Below are 19,141 nucleotides of genomic sequence, written 5' to 3' on the forward strand. Positions count from 1 at the left end.
TAGCCTATGGGTTTATAACACTGTCATCGACTTAAAATATGATATTATGATATTATGACGTTAGAAGGGCGAGATGGAGACGGGTGGACTATGTGGAGGAATCGGACACGGCGGCGTGCAACAAACGGACGATTCGCGTGCAGCAACAAAACGACGACGTTAAGAACAGCAACAACAACAACAACCATAACGACAGCAACAACAAGCCGGACGTACGTGACGTAGGACGTTCGTCTCCGGCTGTGGGTCACGTAGTCCGCGGGTGTATGCGTTTCGTACGCGCGCCTGTCCGTCGTCGCAGCGCACGGCAGTAGTCGCAGCGCCGATCGGCATGCTAAATGCCCCTGACCTAGGATGCGCACGCCGATCGCGGGCCCGCGATGACGTCGGACGTGAAAATAATGTATAAAAAATAATAATAATAATAAAATAAATAAAAAGAAAGAGACCGACCGCCGCCGACGCCGATACGCCCGCGCGCGTACGGGTTACGTGGCCCGGGACCTGCACCGGCCCAATTAACATTCACTCGGTCGCAGCCTTCGTCGCGTGCGAGCGACGTGTTCGACCGGCCGATCACGTCGTCGTCGTCGTCGCTGTACGCGGCCCGCCGCCACCGCCGCCGCCGCTGGGACGACAAATCTCTGGCGGCGATGCCCGTCGAAGACGAGACGCGATATCGCTGCACGCGCGCGTTACGCCGTGTCACGTCATTTATACGGCTAAATCGCGCTGCGCACACGACTGCTGCTGTACGGCGCGACACCTCAGGTCCGTCGAATGCGATCGCGTTTTATAGTAAATATATACCGTTACGCGCGGGACGACGGCGATATACGCGCGATAATAACAGTGTGTTTTATACGATTCGATGATAGCGATTTTTTTTTTTTTTTTTGTGTCTCGTCTATTCGTCTAGCGCCGTCGTCACGTCTGAATGTCGTTCGTCGTTATGACCGCACTGCGCGGCGATCGCCGATTTTCGTGGCGAGAGAGTCACGTACCTAATCTGGGAAATCCGTTCGCGAATCTCTGAAATACTTACCGCGATGCTGCGGTGATGACGCATCGACTACTTTAACGTCGAATGCGTTGGGTATACCGCCGCACCGGTCGTTTTTCTTCATTTCTCGCGTTTACTTACTTAAACACAGTTAATCGTAATATCGTCACTGTTAAGCGCCGCGATATTATATAACATGCGTCAGCCCCGTTTAATTAAGACACATAAACCGTTAAGCGCAGGTTATACTTACATAATGTACGATACGACTCAACATCTTTATTGTTTGACTTTTTATCTTTTTTTTTTTTTTTATCAGAAAAAGTTATCGATTTTCGAAATATCATATGTATTATTGAGTGTAAAGAGACGTGCACCTAAATAAATCATCGTTACCGACGAAGATAATTTAATAATTGTGTTGCGCATTTCAATTTCGAATATTATTTCTGACGAGGACAACTATGATGATAAAATTAATTTGTATGCACAAAAAATCGTGAATTATGTTCTACTTTGTGCACTTAACCAAATAGAACGAACCCGCAGTATATTTAAATATCGCAATTTCCTTTTGAATCGCTTCTGTTATTCTGTTTCATACGTATAATGCAGTTAATGTAACAGATACATGTATCTAAATGACTTAGCCTGAATGAACACATATAGAACAACACCGGAAGTTGATGGTTTTGTATACGATGATACATATTATACCCCGCGTTTATCATCATCAGTGTAAAATTATTTGTTTACAGATATTACGGTGAATTCAACTTGATGAAATCTAAACTCATGTACTGGTAAACCCCATCTGAGATGAACACCAATAGATTTGTAGGTATTATAGACGGTGGAATGCGGAATATGTACACGAAACATATAATAGGTACACACAAGGTGTGAAAATGCATCAGTAATAAGCACCAGTGTGTTGTTTTTTTTTTTTGTGCTTTACAAAACGTCAGTAATTATGTCGGTCGGATTAGCATTTTTATAATATATGTATAATGTATATATACATTAGTATCAGTGTATCTTTTTCTCTCATCATTCTCTGAATCATATACATATATTTACACGGAGAAGCCGGTTTAACACGAAGACATATTACCAAACAATGGCCTACATAATTACAGAGTGTTTCCTCGTGTCCTTCGTGCAATGTGAAGTACAATATTATAAAAGAATAAGAATCGAAGGAAAATATATTTTATATATGTGTGTGTGTGTGTGGGTGGGTGTGTGTGCGTGCACGCGCGCACCTAAAAAAATTCCGGAGGAATTTTAAATTTTGTTGCTATTAACTGATATTACGCACACCTATTTTGTTTTTTTTTTTTTAAAGAACAAAAAAATGCCGTAAAATATTTAATTTCATAATTCCATGTATGAACAATATATAGAATTTAATAATATAAACTATAATTAAAGTTATTACGTACACTATAAAACATCTATCAATAAATAATGTGCGCCTTAGGGTTTTGTTGAGTCCATGATCACTTTAATTGAATTTATTTTAAGACATTTAGTATTTGACTTAAAAATGGAACCAAAATTTTCTTACCTAGTTATATATCACATCAACAAAAAATATATTATACAGTTCACACTCAACAAAATATACATCAAATATTTGCAATAAATTAATTTTATACTATATTTAATTTTCTAGTTTTATATTTTAATTAGGAAAAATAATCTTTGTTATCTATTATCATAGGAAGAATAAATTAAACATCCAAAACAATTTAAATTCAAATAAACGAATGATTAACTAAAACTTAAGGTTTAAAATACCTAATATATAATTAAAACAACTTTCTTGCATAAGAATAGTTATGTAATAAATTTATAAGTAATTAACCATAATTGATTATATATTGTAATCTAGCTTTTAAACGGTATAACCAAGATTAAATTAACATATAAATACAATCTGTAACCATTTTACATCAGAAAATCTATCAAAAATTGACCATTCTCCTAAAATATACGCCGAAGTTGAGTTGATAAATGAATGAAAACAGCATTCTAAAAAAAAATCTAAAAAAGATATATGCATCTAAAAATAATATTTATACACATATTACATTTTTTGCTCCAATTAGATACCTTAGAGTAAAAAATTAAAGTACTGGCGTGTTATTATTTTTATTTAATATAAATTATTCCATTTTAAAAAGATATTCAGCGAATCAAAGTTTAACCGACAATGTTCAATAATTTTGTTTTAAATCTTATATTAATTTTCAAAAACTAAAGAACAACTAAAAGTATTAAAATAAACGTCTCTATTTGTTTTTAATTTCTTATCTTATGAAATGCTGAACAAAATATTCGAAACCATTAGACTGTTCCAGTAAAATATATCTATTGTGAATAATGAGATAAAACCTAATGAAAATAAAATCCTTCATTGTATGTCACTTTGTTATTACAACCACTCAAAATCTTAAACTTATAAAAATACCTATATTTTGGAGTAGATGTGAAATTATATTGTATTTGTATTATTTAATACAATTTGGATTTATTAGATTAAAATTTATAAAATATGACAAAATTAGTGTCACGAAGATAAATATAATTTTATTTTAGAATAACTTATAAATAATAAACTTACAGTCGAGTCATATCAACTATAGTATTTAAAACTACATAACCTACCGTTTCATCATTTTTTGAATTCTTATTTAAAAAAGATTGACTTTCTGCGAAAGTTTTTAATAGGTAATAGAATAGTGAAATGTTGATTTATTTTTCATCACAAAATATTTTAGAATGAGTTTCACACTGGACAAAACAAACTAACTATAATGGAAAGCTATAAAATATAATATTTGACTTGTAGAGGGAAACGAGTTTTCTAGTACCTATTACCATTGTGTATTTATTTTGTACCAAGTTTCTTTATGTAAAGCGAGAATATTTTTTCAATTTATTTGATATATTTTTGTATTAAAATAATAAATGTCAATTATTTAAAATAAAATAATAATCTAAAAAAAAGTCGATCATATCAAAATGTGTTGAAATTGATTGACTGACCTGAAAATCGTTGTTTTCTCATTGAATTACTTTTATCCCACACTCTATAGCTGCAATCAAGTAATTTATAGTAATTTGGTTATATTAACATTATTGGGTTAGCTATACTAAGAGACGATTAAAATCATATCAATTTTCCGTGGTGGATTTATTAAGATTGAAGCGCCGAGAATCAATTACCTCAGGCCCCGCCAGTGTATACATCTATTATATTATATTGTGTTGTAAACCTAGCGATAATAATCACCCGACCGATTTTGTCCGCTCGGGCTTCACCAGAAAATTAAAACCATGAGATGCTTATTTGTCAATTAATAGTTTTATCGTCATCTTTTATTTTTATTTTTTTTTAACCCCAATAGAACCGAGATTTATACTGACGATCATCATGATTGAACACTGTCTGAAACCGGTCCGACTGGAACACTGTTAACGTTTTGATAGGGTAAAAAAACAAATAATAACCGGTAAAACAATGGTACTCGTATTACTATAGCAAACGAAAAACCCGATCAATGGAAGGTGAACAAGCACGTAAAATAGCGAAAACTAGGCTACATACTCCAGCCGATTGCGTCTTGTATTGTATAATGTTTGTCTGTCTGCAGTGTTCTCGTCACCGAGGATATAATATTACGAAGAAATGAAGAACACGTCTTTCTATGTTGTATACTATTATTATGCACGTCGTATAATAATTCGCATTACAATCGCGATATCGAAATAGTTTATTATTTTTACTGAAAATTTATTTGCGCCGATAAATACTAAACGTGTGTTTAAGCATCACATACAATAACATGTATTAATTTTCATGTTTTATTTTTATGGTAGGATTCTAAATTTTAAATATTTCAGAATTGAAAATTTCACTCTTCTTGAAATATTTCAATGAGATATGAAAAAAAAATATTTTTACTGATTTTAAACGTGTTCGATTATAGATGATTAGAAATAATACATTGATTATATGCAAAAAATATTGATAATGAATAACTTATACTTAGTCGATCTTCAGTGTGTTAAAAAGATGACGTATCTAAATTTGTTATATCATGAAATTGTAAAATATCTTCTACATTATACGTAAATATATTACATATTTTCTATGTTTCATACAATAAACCAACTTATGATGAAACTATAAACTTTTAGATACAAGTTTTTATTTTTATTTTTCATTGAAATGAAATATTTCAAGAAAATAAATTTCATACAATTTTAAAACCCTAGTAACTGCTACAAGGGAAACATATTTACTATCAAAATAGCATAGAAGGAAAGTTAAAATTTGTTTTATATGCATAATAAACTAATAGGTAACATTAATATTTTGAGAACTTTTACATTTTAATCGTGTAGCCGAATTTTTGAGATTTCACGTTTGTAATTTTATACCAAGTATAGTTTTTTTGACTTCTTTATTCACTATCACACGACATTGATCAACTGAGTATTTTTTTTCAATATAACCCTAGTCGTATTTCTTAGTGACTTTATATCCAATTTCAACATTTTTATTTCATAATTTTAATTAAGATATAACGAAATATATATTATATAATAATTACTTACTTAATAATAAAAGGAATAAATTATTTGTCGTACATTCATGGAGATAATCAAATTTTAGTTGAAGTCTTTGGCATACCTAATGCATATTTCACAGTACTTATTTAAAGTCATATTAAAGAGCATATTCAAAAGTTTCAAATACATTAAAACCATATCCCCAGACTAAATTGATACGATTTATTATGATGAGAAGACTTATAAATAAAATCATTACGTGTAAACAACATTGTGTCGTATTTAAATAATTCAAACGTCATTAAAGTAAAGATATCATGACATATAGTCATAAATAGATTGATTATATTTTAACGTCTAATAATAATAAAATTGTCTTTTATCAATTATTTTAAACCCATTTTCATTTTGATTCGGTATAGTCGCTAGTCGAATAACAATACAATATGCTCTGTTCAAATATTTGAATAGTTCGTCCATGCCAGCGAAGAGAATCGTTTATGGTCAACGGACGGACTATACAGGAGCCTCGTGCGTGAAATTTCCACCGACCAAATTAAGACATCCCCTAGGTATTAGCCTTTAACAATGAAATCAGAGGATGATAAAAAAAAATGTGAGTAGATATTTCCCATTAGTGTGTGATGTGTGCATATAGAAATCGGCCGTGAAGCGAACCTAACTGACGGCACTTGTCCGGAACAATGCCATATTTCAATAAAGTGTGGTTTTTGGATCTCTCTGTGTTTATTATTTATATTATAGTGCACATCCTTGGAAAATTGATTGTTTTTGTTGCTACTGTGCGAGTAAACAACGATGGGAAACTGAAATCAGCCATTTAATATAATGCTATCATACAGTATTCAGTATAGACGGATGTACGAATATATTATATGCGTACCCATTTACCGATATTAGTTGTAATAGTTCTTCTAAGCAAACCGTTTCAATAACAAATCATATTTTCAACTAATTTAAAAACGGCATGAATAGTTCCTACTTGTTTGTTATCGTCCAAAAAAGTGGCCATCCAACGTATAGGTACTCAAATAAACAGGATTTACAAATATATGTAAACGAATATTGCAGATTGATAATTTTATTTAAATACCATTTTTTTTTTTTAAGCTTAAACACTTAATTTTAAGACGTGGGTTTGATTTTTGAACGCGTTTATATCTTATATGTATAACGTTCAATGCAAGTATCGTACAAAAAATAAATAATTATTTTTTAAGTAATTTAAGCTTGAAACAACAAGATGTACCTATAATTTCAATTGTTGTTGACGTATCAAGGCTATCGTATCATAAATTGCATATAGATAACTTAAATTCCATAAATGGCAGTTGATTAAACAATAAACCAACGGTAAATACTAATGGCATAATTTATTTGAATGTTACAATTACATAACATTAGATTCATTAAAAATGTGTTTTGATCACAATTAATATTGTAGCGTTTTTAATAAACATTAAATAGTGCTTAACGTACTACACACTGAACACTGTAAATATGGTCCATAAAATGTTTCCAACAGAGTCCGTTGACCGTTATTTTTATATATTTTTTTACATTTTCTAATTAATTATTATCATCTCTAGTCGTAGGCGTATCTCAGACTTATTGCGTTAACCTCCAAAGTCCACGGCTGCAAACGGCTATGGATTTTATCCTTACGAAACCAGTATAGGTACGTTCTGTCGTATAATATATACATATGTGTATACTATACATGAAATTAAACGCATATTTGTATTAATGTTCTTGTACACGTTATTAGTTAGTGGGCAATAAATTTTAGCAGTCAAACCGGACATTTGGGTGCCTCCTGATAATAATTGATTTGTACACCGGGAAACTATCTATCGAAACACCTATATATAGGTACATCTCGTTTGCCTATTTCCGACATTACATCATTTTATAAAATATTTATCTAATATATTACCTGGCATTCACTGACGGGGAATGGCCATCTTCAGACAACGGTTTCCTATGTAAAAAAAAAAAAAAAAAAAAAATACAAATTAAAAAAACAGTAAAAAATATATACTACTGTAGTAATGTAAAGTTATTAAATTTCATATATTTTTACAATATTGTAAAATATATTAAAAATAGTTACAGCTTTTTTTTTTTTGGTAATTATTACTTAACAAAACACTTCATTCACGACGCAGCTTATAATAAATAATAACACACATGATATAATACGTGTACGATGTACCCGCAGCATGTAGGTACTTTTATCTAAAAATGTAGGTACCGCAGATTAATTTCAGAAGTTATGAACATCATGATTTCAAGGCTAACTTGTTAAATTTAATGTTATTTATTCACTATACAAACCTAAAGTTAAATAGACAATTAAAAATACTTCAATTTGTGTAATACGAATACAGTTTTATTTAAATGTTTTTAATCTTTTTAATTTTGTCAAATATATAAATACAATATTATTAAAAGTTGAATAGAAGAATGATTTCACCCATTTTCAAATGATATTTCGAATAATTATTATGTTTTTTTTGGGATGAAGCATTAAGAATTTAAAGAATTATAGTTTTATCAAAAATTGTATTCAGATATCCCCCTTTTCTCATTCACCAATAATCACAGTAAATTTATTAAACATATTATAATATTTTAAATAAACTATTAAAGTACACATTAAAAATTAAGATCCTAGCTAATACTACTAAATATTGCTCTGTAGTTTATTTTGTATTTTTTTTATATTTTTTGAAACTTATCCCATACAAAAATGCATTTATTTTTCTGAAGATTTCAGAATTCAAAACTGTAGGACAATAGATTGCTATGTTATTTAATGCTCGTGTGGTCACTCATCCGAGAAGAAATAACCTGCAGGGAGCGGCTTAGCACAATTGTAGAATTGCAACTGGTGCATTCACTTTGTCATGCCATGCCCCAAAATACATAATTAAAGTCTTCGAAATTGTTAGTTTTGTATACTTTAAAAAATATAATAAAAATAGTATATAAATAGTTAATTCGTGATCATTTTGATGAAAATAAAATTTTAATTTTAAAACTTTTCAAGAAATAACTACATAACTAATTATATCCAAAACAATGTCTCTTAGCAAATTTCCCTTGTAATAATATAATTTATATATTATTATCATTACACGTTATATTACACGCAGATATCAACCACTATTTACTGAAGTATAATTCACCTATACGAATTTTACAAGAATAATTATGTATGATAATTATCTAATCTTTATTTATACGTACTAATTTATATGTCGCTGTTGGGTGGTTGCTTCTGTCAAAATAGTCATGTCAACAAATTCAAATTTTTCACATATGCTTAATATAAAATAAAATATATATACATAATGGTAGTTGTAAGCAACAAAAAAAATCTCAATTTATTGTTATAATAATCTACATTGCATCATTATCTCATAACAAGCTATATTATAAATTGTACAATATTTTTTATTTTATTTATAACTCAGTTAAATATACAAATTATTACGAAAGCAAAAATAATAATATATATATGGTGAAACCATTTTGAAGCCTAATGGACTTTTGTCAGTTATTTTTCAGGATTTATATACACGGTGTAAATTATTTTTTGAAATAATTTGCTTAAAAATGTTTATTCGTAATACTAGGTATGTTTTGTTTTTACAATAAGTACTTATTGTCCGCTTATACTATATCTTTTACCAAGAGGGGCAGGAGAGTAATATTTTATATATAGATATGATGTTACCTACTACAAATAAATGCAGATACATTTAATTATTTTAAGATATTTTGTAAATAATTCATATAATTAATTTATATAGTGATATTCAACAAAAAAAAAAATAAAAATTTTACCTATAAAATAATAAATTCTTTATTACACATAATATTATTTGTTTATTTATTTTGTTATAAGATACTCTTTGACTACCGTCCAACAGCTTTTTTTTTTGAATATTTACCGGTCGATTTGTACCACGCGTAACTATCGTAATTAATAACAAGACATTTGTAATTTTTTTTTTTAAGACATGTAATCTGTATAGGTTTAGTTTAAGTACCCTGGTTACTTTCTAAACGTCACACGGATGAAGATCACGTTACTAATGGATAATAATTAACCACAGATACGGTCATGGTGTGTATATATATATTATATATATATTCATGTATTTGTGAGGACACGCGAGCTCTAAACCAAACATTACACTCTCGTAAACATTTATTATAGACGCGAGGTTGATTTTTTTTCTTTGAAGTTCCTCCCATTAGATCGTTAATATATCTGTCTAAAAAATGACCACGCTTATATGGTACATGATGACTCTTTATGCTTAGTTAAATAAATGTATATTGCTTGAACATCTATATATTGGTGGGAATATGGAATAAAAATTAGATGTAATACTAAAGATCTATTATACGTATGCATATTTAAATCACATAATTAAAAATAATGAGATATGTTTTTGAATTATTTATTCACAAATTACACAAATTATGAGTTTAGAAATTATTTAAATAATTATGCGTAATGAAACAAACATAATAATTTTACTATCATTAAACATGATAATGTGTAAAAATGTTCATTCCAATATATTTAAGCAGACGATACAAAATTGGTTCGGCTTAACACAAATTAAAAATGTTTCATAAGACAAAAACAACCAAACACACGAAGATACAATTACAGTTTTATAATCATATTTACATTTGTATTTCATTAGTCGACATGTCATTTTGATTTTATAAAATTTCAAACTTTTATTAAGTTTTTTATTTTAAAAACATATAGTTTTGTTTTATTTTTATTGGCTATACCATCACTGTTAGCGAATAATTCGCATAATACAAACGCTTCACTAGTTATATTATCATTATTATTATTGTATGCAGTTTGATATACAGGCGTTCCTGATATTCATTGTACGTAGGTATATTGGTTAAAAAATTAACCACTTATGAATAATTTAGTTAAATACAATGATTGGAAATCACGCATATGAAAAAAAAAAAAATGATGATGTGTAGATTGATGCAATAACTGAAATTATCATCGGGCCAATTCAGGAATATAATATTATAATATATAAATTAACCAAACGACACTGAAAACGCACATACTAGGTACCTACCACTTCTGTAATAATATTTATACAGCAGAGGCGCGTTCGTAGACTGCAGTATTTCTCGATTAACCGTTATAAAAGTGACATTATTGACATCGGTGTTACTATTGGCAGTAGGCATAGCAATATTGAAAAATAATATTTTTTTTACATCGCGTTCATAATTATTGCCTATAATCGGTTACAACCGAATAAAATACTAATAATTTACTGTAGTATTATATATTTTGTACTTACAATTTATTATTATTAAACACTATATTATTGTTTTGAAATCACGTCATACACAGTCGTATACACCGTAGATATTATTGTAGTATATGCGTGTTAGTGTGTGTATGTGTGTGCGTGTGTACGTATGTATCTCGTGGCGTCATTACTCTTACACATTAGCCGACAGTGGTCGGTGGTGTGTCCGACAATATCGGATGACCCAGAACACAATGCACAAGACGCACGTGCCTGGGCTCATTTGTACGCTAAGTCACGTATTTACTGGCAGCTGCCATGCCGCGGTACGTGTGTATGCGTGTGTGTATATTCTCGCAGCTCCCGGTGAAACTTCGACCCTGAACGTTATATTTTGCATTAAACTTTCCGCCCGGTGTACCACCGCGTAAACTGACTCGTGCAACACAACTTTTACCTTCTCCTGATGGTTGTAACAATAATAATAATTTTTATTCGTATCCGATAATTTTGATGGCGCATAATTGAAATTGATTACATATAGAAAAAACTCGTAACATTCGAAACGGTAAAATGTCATGTGATAACTGCGCTATATAGTGTTTATCATCGTGAAACAATTAACTTAAAATCAATACTTAAAGGAGTTAGCGACATTCGTGTCCGGGGTCCACCGCGGGACCTCTATTGTTGGTTTCCACATTGATACATAACGTGAGATATTTTGAAAAAGAAAAGATGTTCGAAAAAAAATTTGTAATGGAGAGTCTACGATTTAAGTCTTTCATCGGGGGTCCGTTAAAAATATGTGCAATTATAACAATCAAAATTATATAGAAGTGTAAATCCTCTGTTTCATTATTTTTATAGATTTAAGACTGTCTAAAATACATTGTTAAATTAGTCTAATTCGACATACACTCGTGCTTAATATTTTCAACACATTTTTTAAAAACTGTTGATTCCAGATTTGGGGCCCTTATTCCTACGAATGTTCAATGTTTTAAAATAATAAAAATGAACTTTTGTTATTTTTTACTTAAGGTACTTTTAACCAACAAAATATTATAATTTTACGACTGTTTTGTTGTTATTACATTAACCATTGTGACATCATTCAGTTGCACATGCTTTTGCAACTAGAAAACATCATAAAAATTTGTTAGTATAATTTTTTTTTATAATCTTGATAGTTACAAACAGAGACTAATGCTAAAACTAAAAAATTCATCTTTAAATTTGTAAATAAAAATGTCAATATTAATTTGTTAAACGACAAATACAAACAAATTATTAAATCAAATTTAAAAATTATATATATTTTTTCGTCTCTTTGTTAATTTTAGGTTTTTATAATTTATACCCATACTGAGAAAAAATAAAAATGTTCGGTATAAATAGATAATTCTATACGAAATACAGCTTTAACTTAAAACTTAAAACCTAATGAGATTCTATTAAAACTAGCTTATATTACTTCAAAATATTTTAACAATTCTCGATAATCCGATAGAATTGCCTTACAAATTGGCGTTAAAAAATAGAAAACTTACACCTTAAAAGTACATTGAAGTAAATTTACAACTTGATTGGTAATTTTTAAAAGTGTTCCTAAAAACTTTTTCAAACTCCATTTGATTTTAAATAATATACTAATAAGAAAAATAAGTAAATAACATTGTAAAACTAATATATTCTTTCAAAACATTATTATTAATATAAAAACAATTTTTATTTATAAGACGTGATTAAGATAATATTTGAATAAACAATATAAAATGATAACTTCTTTAATGGTTTAATCTAATAATAGTGTTTTTATTTCGTAAAGTTTATATAAAAAACACTTTTAATGAGAATTCATAGTGTTTAAATATAATAATATTTTTAAATTTAATAGGTGCATTGATCTAAAACATCTAAATATTTCAATCAATTATTATGTCCGACATGTAAATAATAGCTACTTATCACTTATCAGTTTTAAAATGGATAATTTTTATCACCTGCAAGACCAGATTGATATTGAATAACTTTCCGATCTTAAACATGATGTTGGCCTTACAATGATAAAAGTCTATAAGAATAAACAGTTCTATTAAATATTATTAAATTAACTCACTACATATACAGTGCTTACTCCGTAAACTAATTGGTCTACTTCAGCCGGTATATAAACCAAACCGATTTTTAAACTATAAGACGTGAAAATTTCTATATATATATATTATACATAGTAAAATATATTCATTTGTCAATTTGTAAAATATTATTTAATTACATTTAACTGTACAAAAATCAAAATTGTTAAAAAAAAAATAGAATTAATATATAACAAACTTAATATTTAAATTTTAATTATTAGTTATATTCTGTCGTATTCACTGACATAATATAGTAAAATAGAAAGTTTGTTTAGTTTTGTCACAATTTAAAAGATAGTAATTAGGTTATATCATAACGAGTATTATAAGCTAGTAGTTACTTATGCTCCTCTGTAGACTGTAATACACTAATACATAATAAACGAAATCAATACATTTTTCGTATTATCATTTACATCAAGTAAATAGTATTTAGAAGATTGCAACTTATTCGTAAGGTTAAAAATAGTATCATTCTGCTTATCAAAAAAAAAAAATAATAAAAATATTTACTAAGAATATTTATCATTAAAGATTTTTATTTTATACATTTTCCATACAGATATTTGCGACAAATTCACACACCACGCATACGCGCGCGTGCGCGCACATACACGCACACACATATACAAATCCGGACATACAATTATTTCATTCCGTAAAAGGCTTCACCAGGTTGACGTTCTAACTACGTCCCTCTCCCCTATCATTATACAGTAGTTGACGGTCGTTGTTTTATGCGATTATTTATTATTATTTTTTTTTTCATTCTTATTTTCCCTTCTTTTTCTATTTTCTGTCTCTTTTTCATACCTTCCATTTACTGTTTTAATTTGAACGATTGTATTCCAATGTCGCCCTCAGACGACATGTCCACGTTTGGTCGTCTGTTTCCGCTGGCCATTACTCTCATCAAACCAACACTAACCCATCATCCATCCATCGACGACCGTTGTACGAACTGTAGGTATTTCCACTTTGTTAGTATACACACTATTCTAACATATCCATACGATGTACTCGCGATAGTCGTTTTTGAAAATATTTTGTCTGTGCTTTTTAATTTGTACTACCTGTTTAGTTCTGATTTTTTTTGTATAACAATTACTATTTTAGCATCGTGTAACACATTAATCCATGCAAATGTGACATAAACCTATTAACTACCTGTGAAATCACCATATTGTACAACAAAAAATCTGAAATTTTTCACGTGAAAAAAATATTTGTAGATTTCTAAGCAAATTTTCAAAGAAATATTTAATGATAATAACACAAATATATATATATATTTAGGAATATCTACTTCCTATTACATTATATTATAATACGATAAATAGAAAATACTCTGCACACTATAACTTATATTAAATTTCTTACCTAGTAAAATTCTAAGATTTAATACCAAAACGTACCTATATATATATATGAAATATATGTTCATATATTAACGGTGACAAATATGTGAAGGAATACTGACTTGAAAAGAATAAACAAAATTACCATAAAGTACAAAAGTAACGGTTCGGCGAAATGTCCAAAGCAGTGCACTAATGACTGTAGGTAAAAAATGGTTTCAGGTGTATACTTAAACTTCTTTTTTAACATAATAATGAAGATTATGAAAACCCTTTTGAAGTCTATTTGCATAACTGATTTTTGTTTTGTTTTTAGCTCTGGACAAGATGTTTAGTTCATTAGATGTTTTCCTATACAGTATAATATGTTATAATATTATTATAATATGAGTAGTATAGTATACATCGTTAAATCAATATACAGTATACATCTTTAAATTGTGTTTCATGAAATTAAATATCTACGATCGGTAAAATAAAAATTGTATTTTTCACTATCAGTTGCTTCTGTCAATGCGACAATAGAAGAGGAGTTAAAATACGCATCGGATAACATATAAATCATTGATCCTGGGAGTTGGGACCATTGTACTGGTCTCTCTATAAAAACAACATTATCTCGTAATGTTTATTTAAGACTGTCAAAACATAAATATTACTCACGATTGGCGACGGACAATAGAAATTACCTGTAGAAACGATTGTTTATATAAAGGGACCAAAATATTCTGCAGTAGTACCTAGTATTCATTTCGGGATTATTTATTGAATACGGTTAACGGTATATAAATGGGGGACACTAAGGGATACCATGGGAAATTATAAATGAAAATGATATTAGACATACATTTTATTTTCTTATTTTAATCATATTGCTAACTCGATATATGATATTATTATGCTGTAAATACAAAACATCGAAATATACCTAAATATAAACAGAATGAACTAAGTTATTAACAATAGTATATTTTCAAAAATTGAAAATTCTATTTGTGTAATTTTCTTTGATTTTTTTTTTTTTTTATAGATATTGTTGTCATGTTATTTTTTATAGAAGTTTAAGACAAAAATGAATATAAATTGTTTTATCAAGTAAGTACCTCTTAGCTCCTAACTACACTGATCTATCTACATATTATGAACTTGATTAATAATTTGATAAATAGGCTAAATCATATACTTTTATTGTAACTATTTTTAATACTAAGTACAATAATATAGCTAATAAACTAAAAAATCTAACTTCTAAAAGTACATGTATATTCAATAACTAAGTGGTGTATTTTTTTTTAAGTATGATGCAATAAACAATTTCTAATATAAAGAAATAACTAAAATTTAACCTAAACAGTATATTTCATTTTTATAATATGTAACATTTTGATTGGATAATTAGTATATGTTATATAATATATAAAAATAACGTGTTTAAGATCTAAATAATGACAATTTAGATATTTGTCCAAATTATTAATTATTATGTCTGTATGCACTATTATACTGGTATGGATAAATGGTTATATAATTTATGAATTAAAATTAATTTACAATCATTATTTAAAGAATATAATTAAGTTTTTTTAATTATTAATTTTTAGTCGACGATTTATTAACAGTTAAATATTTTAAAACTATAATCAGCAATATCATAAAATATAAGTATTATGTACAGTATTAAAATTTTAAAAATGTACAAAAAGATTTCTCAAACAAATTATTAAAATGACTATGCATTACATGCATCTGATAATAATATCAACGTATAAAAAAGAATTAAATACAGGGAGCAAAAATCATGTTTGTGTCATTTATCACCGGTAAATATGAGAAAATGTAGTACACACAAGTTAAATCGTTCAATTTTCCAATCGATTTCATGCGATTATTAGTATACAATGAATTAGTTACAGGGAACAAGGGTAAAAAAATTATGAATAGTTTTTGAAAAATAAAAATAATTGTATTAACGTGTAACGAAAAACTGATGTCTTATTATACTCTGTTATTACGGATGGCTTAATCATTTGTCATCTTACACCACCGGTTGAAACTCCCATCAACAACGATAACAAATCTGTATTATAATCGCGCAAAAGAATTGTCTATCTGTCGATTATTTTTGAACGCCGTGCGTGACACTGATAAATATAAGATGAATAGTTACAAAAATTATTTTCAAACCAGATGTTTGTTTAAAATGCAACTGTTCTCGATAAAAAAAAAAAAAATGTGTACAAATTTGGTCGAAAAACTGAAAACGATTAGACTTGACGATCCCGCAGCAATAATTATAATATACACAACACTATAAAAGAAGCATAGTGAGCATATTGTACAGTCCCAATCTAAACGCGCGTTTATCAAACGCTCAAATAATAGCGAAAAAAATTACCCGTAACCAAAATTTCCCACGCGTTTCGTGTTAATAATATAATATGTGGTAAATGTTATACTATACTACCATACACATAATATACGCAATATTATTATGACGCATCCGATTAATGCAGATGCCATATAGATATGTTCCTGTACGGTACGATAGTTTTCGACGTCGTCTCCGTTGTCTATTGGACGGAATTTTCATGTATAAGTAAGTACATATACATGTAACATAATAATATTGTGTGATTGTTTGAAAACAACGCCGCCTATATTATATGCGATAGTAATCTTCGATGTGCACACATTTCGTACAAATAAATAAATAATAATAATAATAATAATAATAATAATAAGAAAAAAACCGTTGCTCCAAAACAGGGCGTTTCGTTTTGGAAAATCATTTTTAACCATCCGTCATTACAGGTGTTTGTTTTCTATTAATTTCATTACGTGACCAGTGTTCCGATGGCATAATATTATCTTATGCACGTGTATAATATATATATATGTATATTATATACACAATAGATTATAATATAAATATACGCGCACGCCCGCCCGCGCCCGAACGATCCCATCGCATTTTCGACATAATTATTCTATTGGTTGAACCAGAACCCGGCAGAAACCGATGCGTTGTTCAAAAAACAAAATGCATATTAAAAGTAATAGCAATATTAAGTACTATAGTCGGATGGGTTTTATTTTTATTACTTGTAGTAAGCTGTTTGCTGGGTGAAAATAATACGAATCTCACGATCCTGATCCCGTGCAGGTCGCGTATTATGTACTTCCTAATGAATAAACTCGAACTGCAAAGAATAATAATCATCAAAACCTATATAAATATAGTTATATACTCCCGTTTTTAATCAATTAAGTCTCAATTGAAACTCGTCTTCCATAATGAATAATCAAAGCCATACATAAATAATATTATAAATTATTGCTCTAACGATAAAAATTATCAAAAATAATATGCAAATGTCTACTTATTTACTTATATAATATACCTAAATATTTAATTTAAATCGAAATATAATAAATAAAATATTTGAGAGATGTGTCTAGATCAATTTGACGTTTGTAGACATATTATTTCAGTTATATTTCAAATTTAAACTATAGAAGCTTTATAAACATTTTAATAAAGTAAACATATTTTTCAACTATTTTTTAAACAAATAAGTCCTTTATACTTATTTATCTATGATTATTGATTAAGGTAAATTTTAAATTTTTATAAAATGCGTGATCAAATAAACATTATTTGTAAAACTAAAAAATGTATAGAGAATAAATTATATTTCAGGTAAAAGTACTTATGAGTGACGTTGTATAATATATCAATATTTTTATAGTAACGGTTTTAAATATATTTTATGAGACATATCACAATAAATTTAAGTACATAAACTATTGACTTGTATAACTAACGGTACGATTATAAATAAAAATCGCTTCTAAATGAATAAAATAAGTTATATAATTAACTAAAACTTATCGGGTTGTTTTAAACTAAATTGATTTAGTAAATGACTTAATAGGATGAATCCAGATGAATCCAGATGAAACCATATTGTAGACGATTATGAAACGATAATATAAGTGAATCGTGTTATTTCTATAAAGCGTCAGATGCCTACAGGAGATTTTCTCACAAAATGAAATTCCGGTCGTTGTGAATAAAGAACAAATATTTCCATAATAAACGATAGGGAAAACTCACGAGATTCTATATTATTAGATTGAGTGCGTAATTTTTATTAAAACGTTCAATTCTTTTATACTTATATTATTATATAATATTATAATATGCAGTTATTTTCAATGGAAGACTTAGCATAACATATATGCTAAAAATAAATTGTACATACCTCTCGGGCCAACACAGCGGTTCATCTCTATACCTGCAATAAATAAAATAATCATTATTATTGACGTTTTGATGTAATGGTGTACATATAGTTAACTATATATTTTAGTCAAAGCAATATTTTAAATATAACTAATTAAAGTTTCACATTATAAAATATGAAAACAATTTTTTAATATCAATTTTTTTTTAACTTGTAAATTATAAATATATATAAATATATTTATACTTATGTTAAATATATTTTTCCACATAACAAACTAAATTAATTTAATATTTTCATTAATTTCATTGATTATATTTGATTGATTATCGTTTGTACCGAAATGTATAGATAATTTTCAAATACAAAATATAAGTACACAATTAAAACCAAGAAAGGATTAATATGTATTCAAAAGTAATTAGTGTCTTACGTTTAAAAGAAAATTACCATGTAGGTTGTATAT

General features: G+C 28.3%; 1 protein-coding gene across 1 annotated transcript in view; it reads right to left on the minus strand.

Annotated features, from left to right (window-relative positions):
- LOC112601014 (protein trachealess) overlaps positions 1–19,141 on the minus strand; it is a 118,594-nt gene that overhangs the window by 79,941 nt on the left and 19,512 nt on the right. The window contains exons 2-3 of the mRNA XM_025348410.1: positions 18,694–18,726; positions 7,545–7,589 (exon numbers count right to left, since the gene is read on the minus strand). Of these exons, the coding sequence (XP_025204195.1) occupies positions 7,545–7,589; positions 18,694–18,726 (78 nt within the window). The remainder of the gene's footprint in view (positions 1–7,544; positions 7,590–18,693; positions 18,727–19,141) is intronic.

This window comes from Melanaphis sacchari, unplaced genomic scaffold (assembly GCF_002803265.2).
Source record: "Melanaphis sacchari strain LSU unplaced genomic scaffold, SCAv2.0 Contig74_pilon_pilon, whole genome shotgun sequence".
Taxonomy (NCBI): Eukaryota; Metazoa; Arthropoda; class Insecta; order Hemiptera; family Aphididae; genus Melanaphis; species Melanaphis sacchari.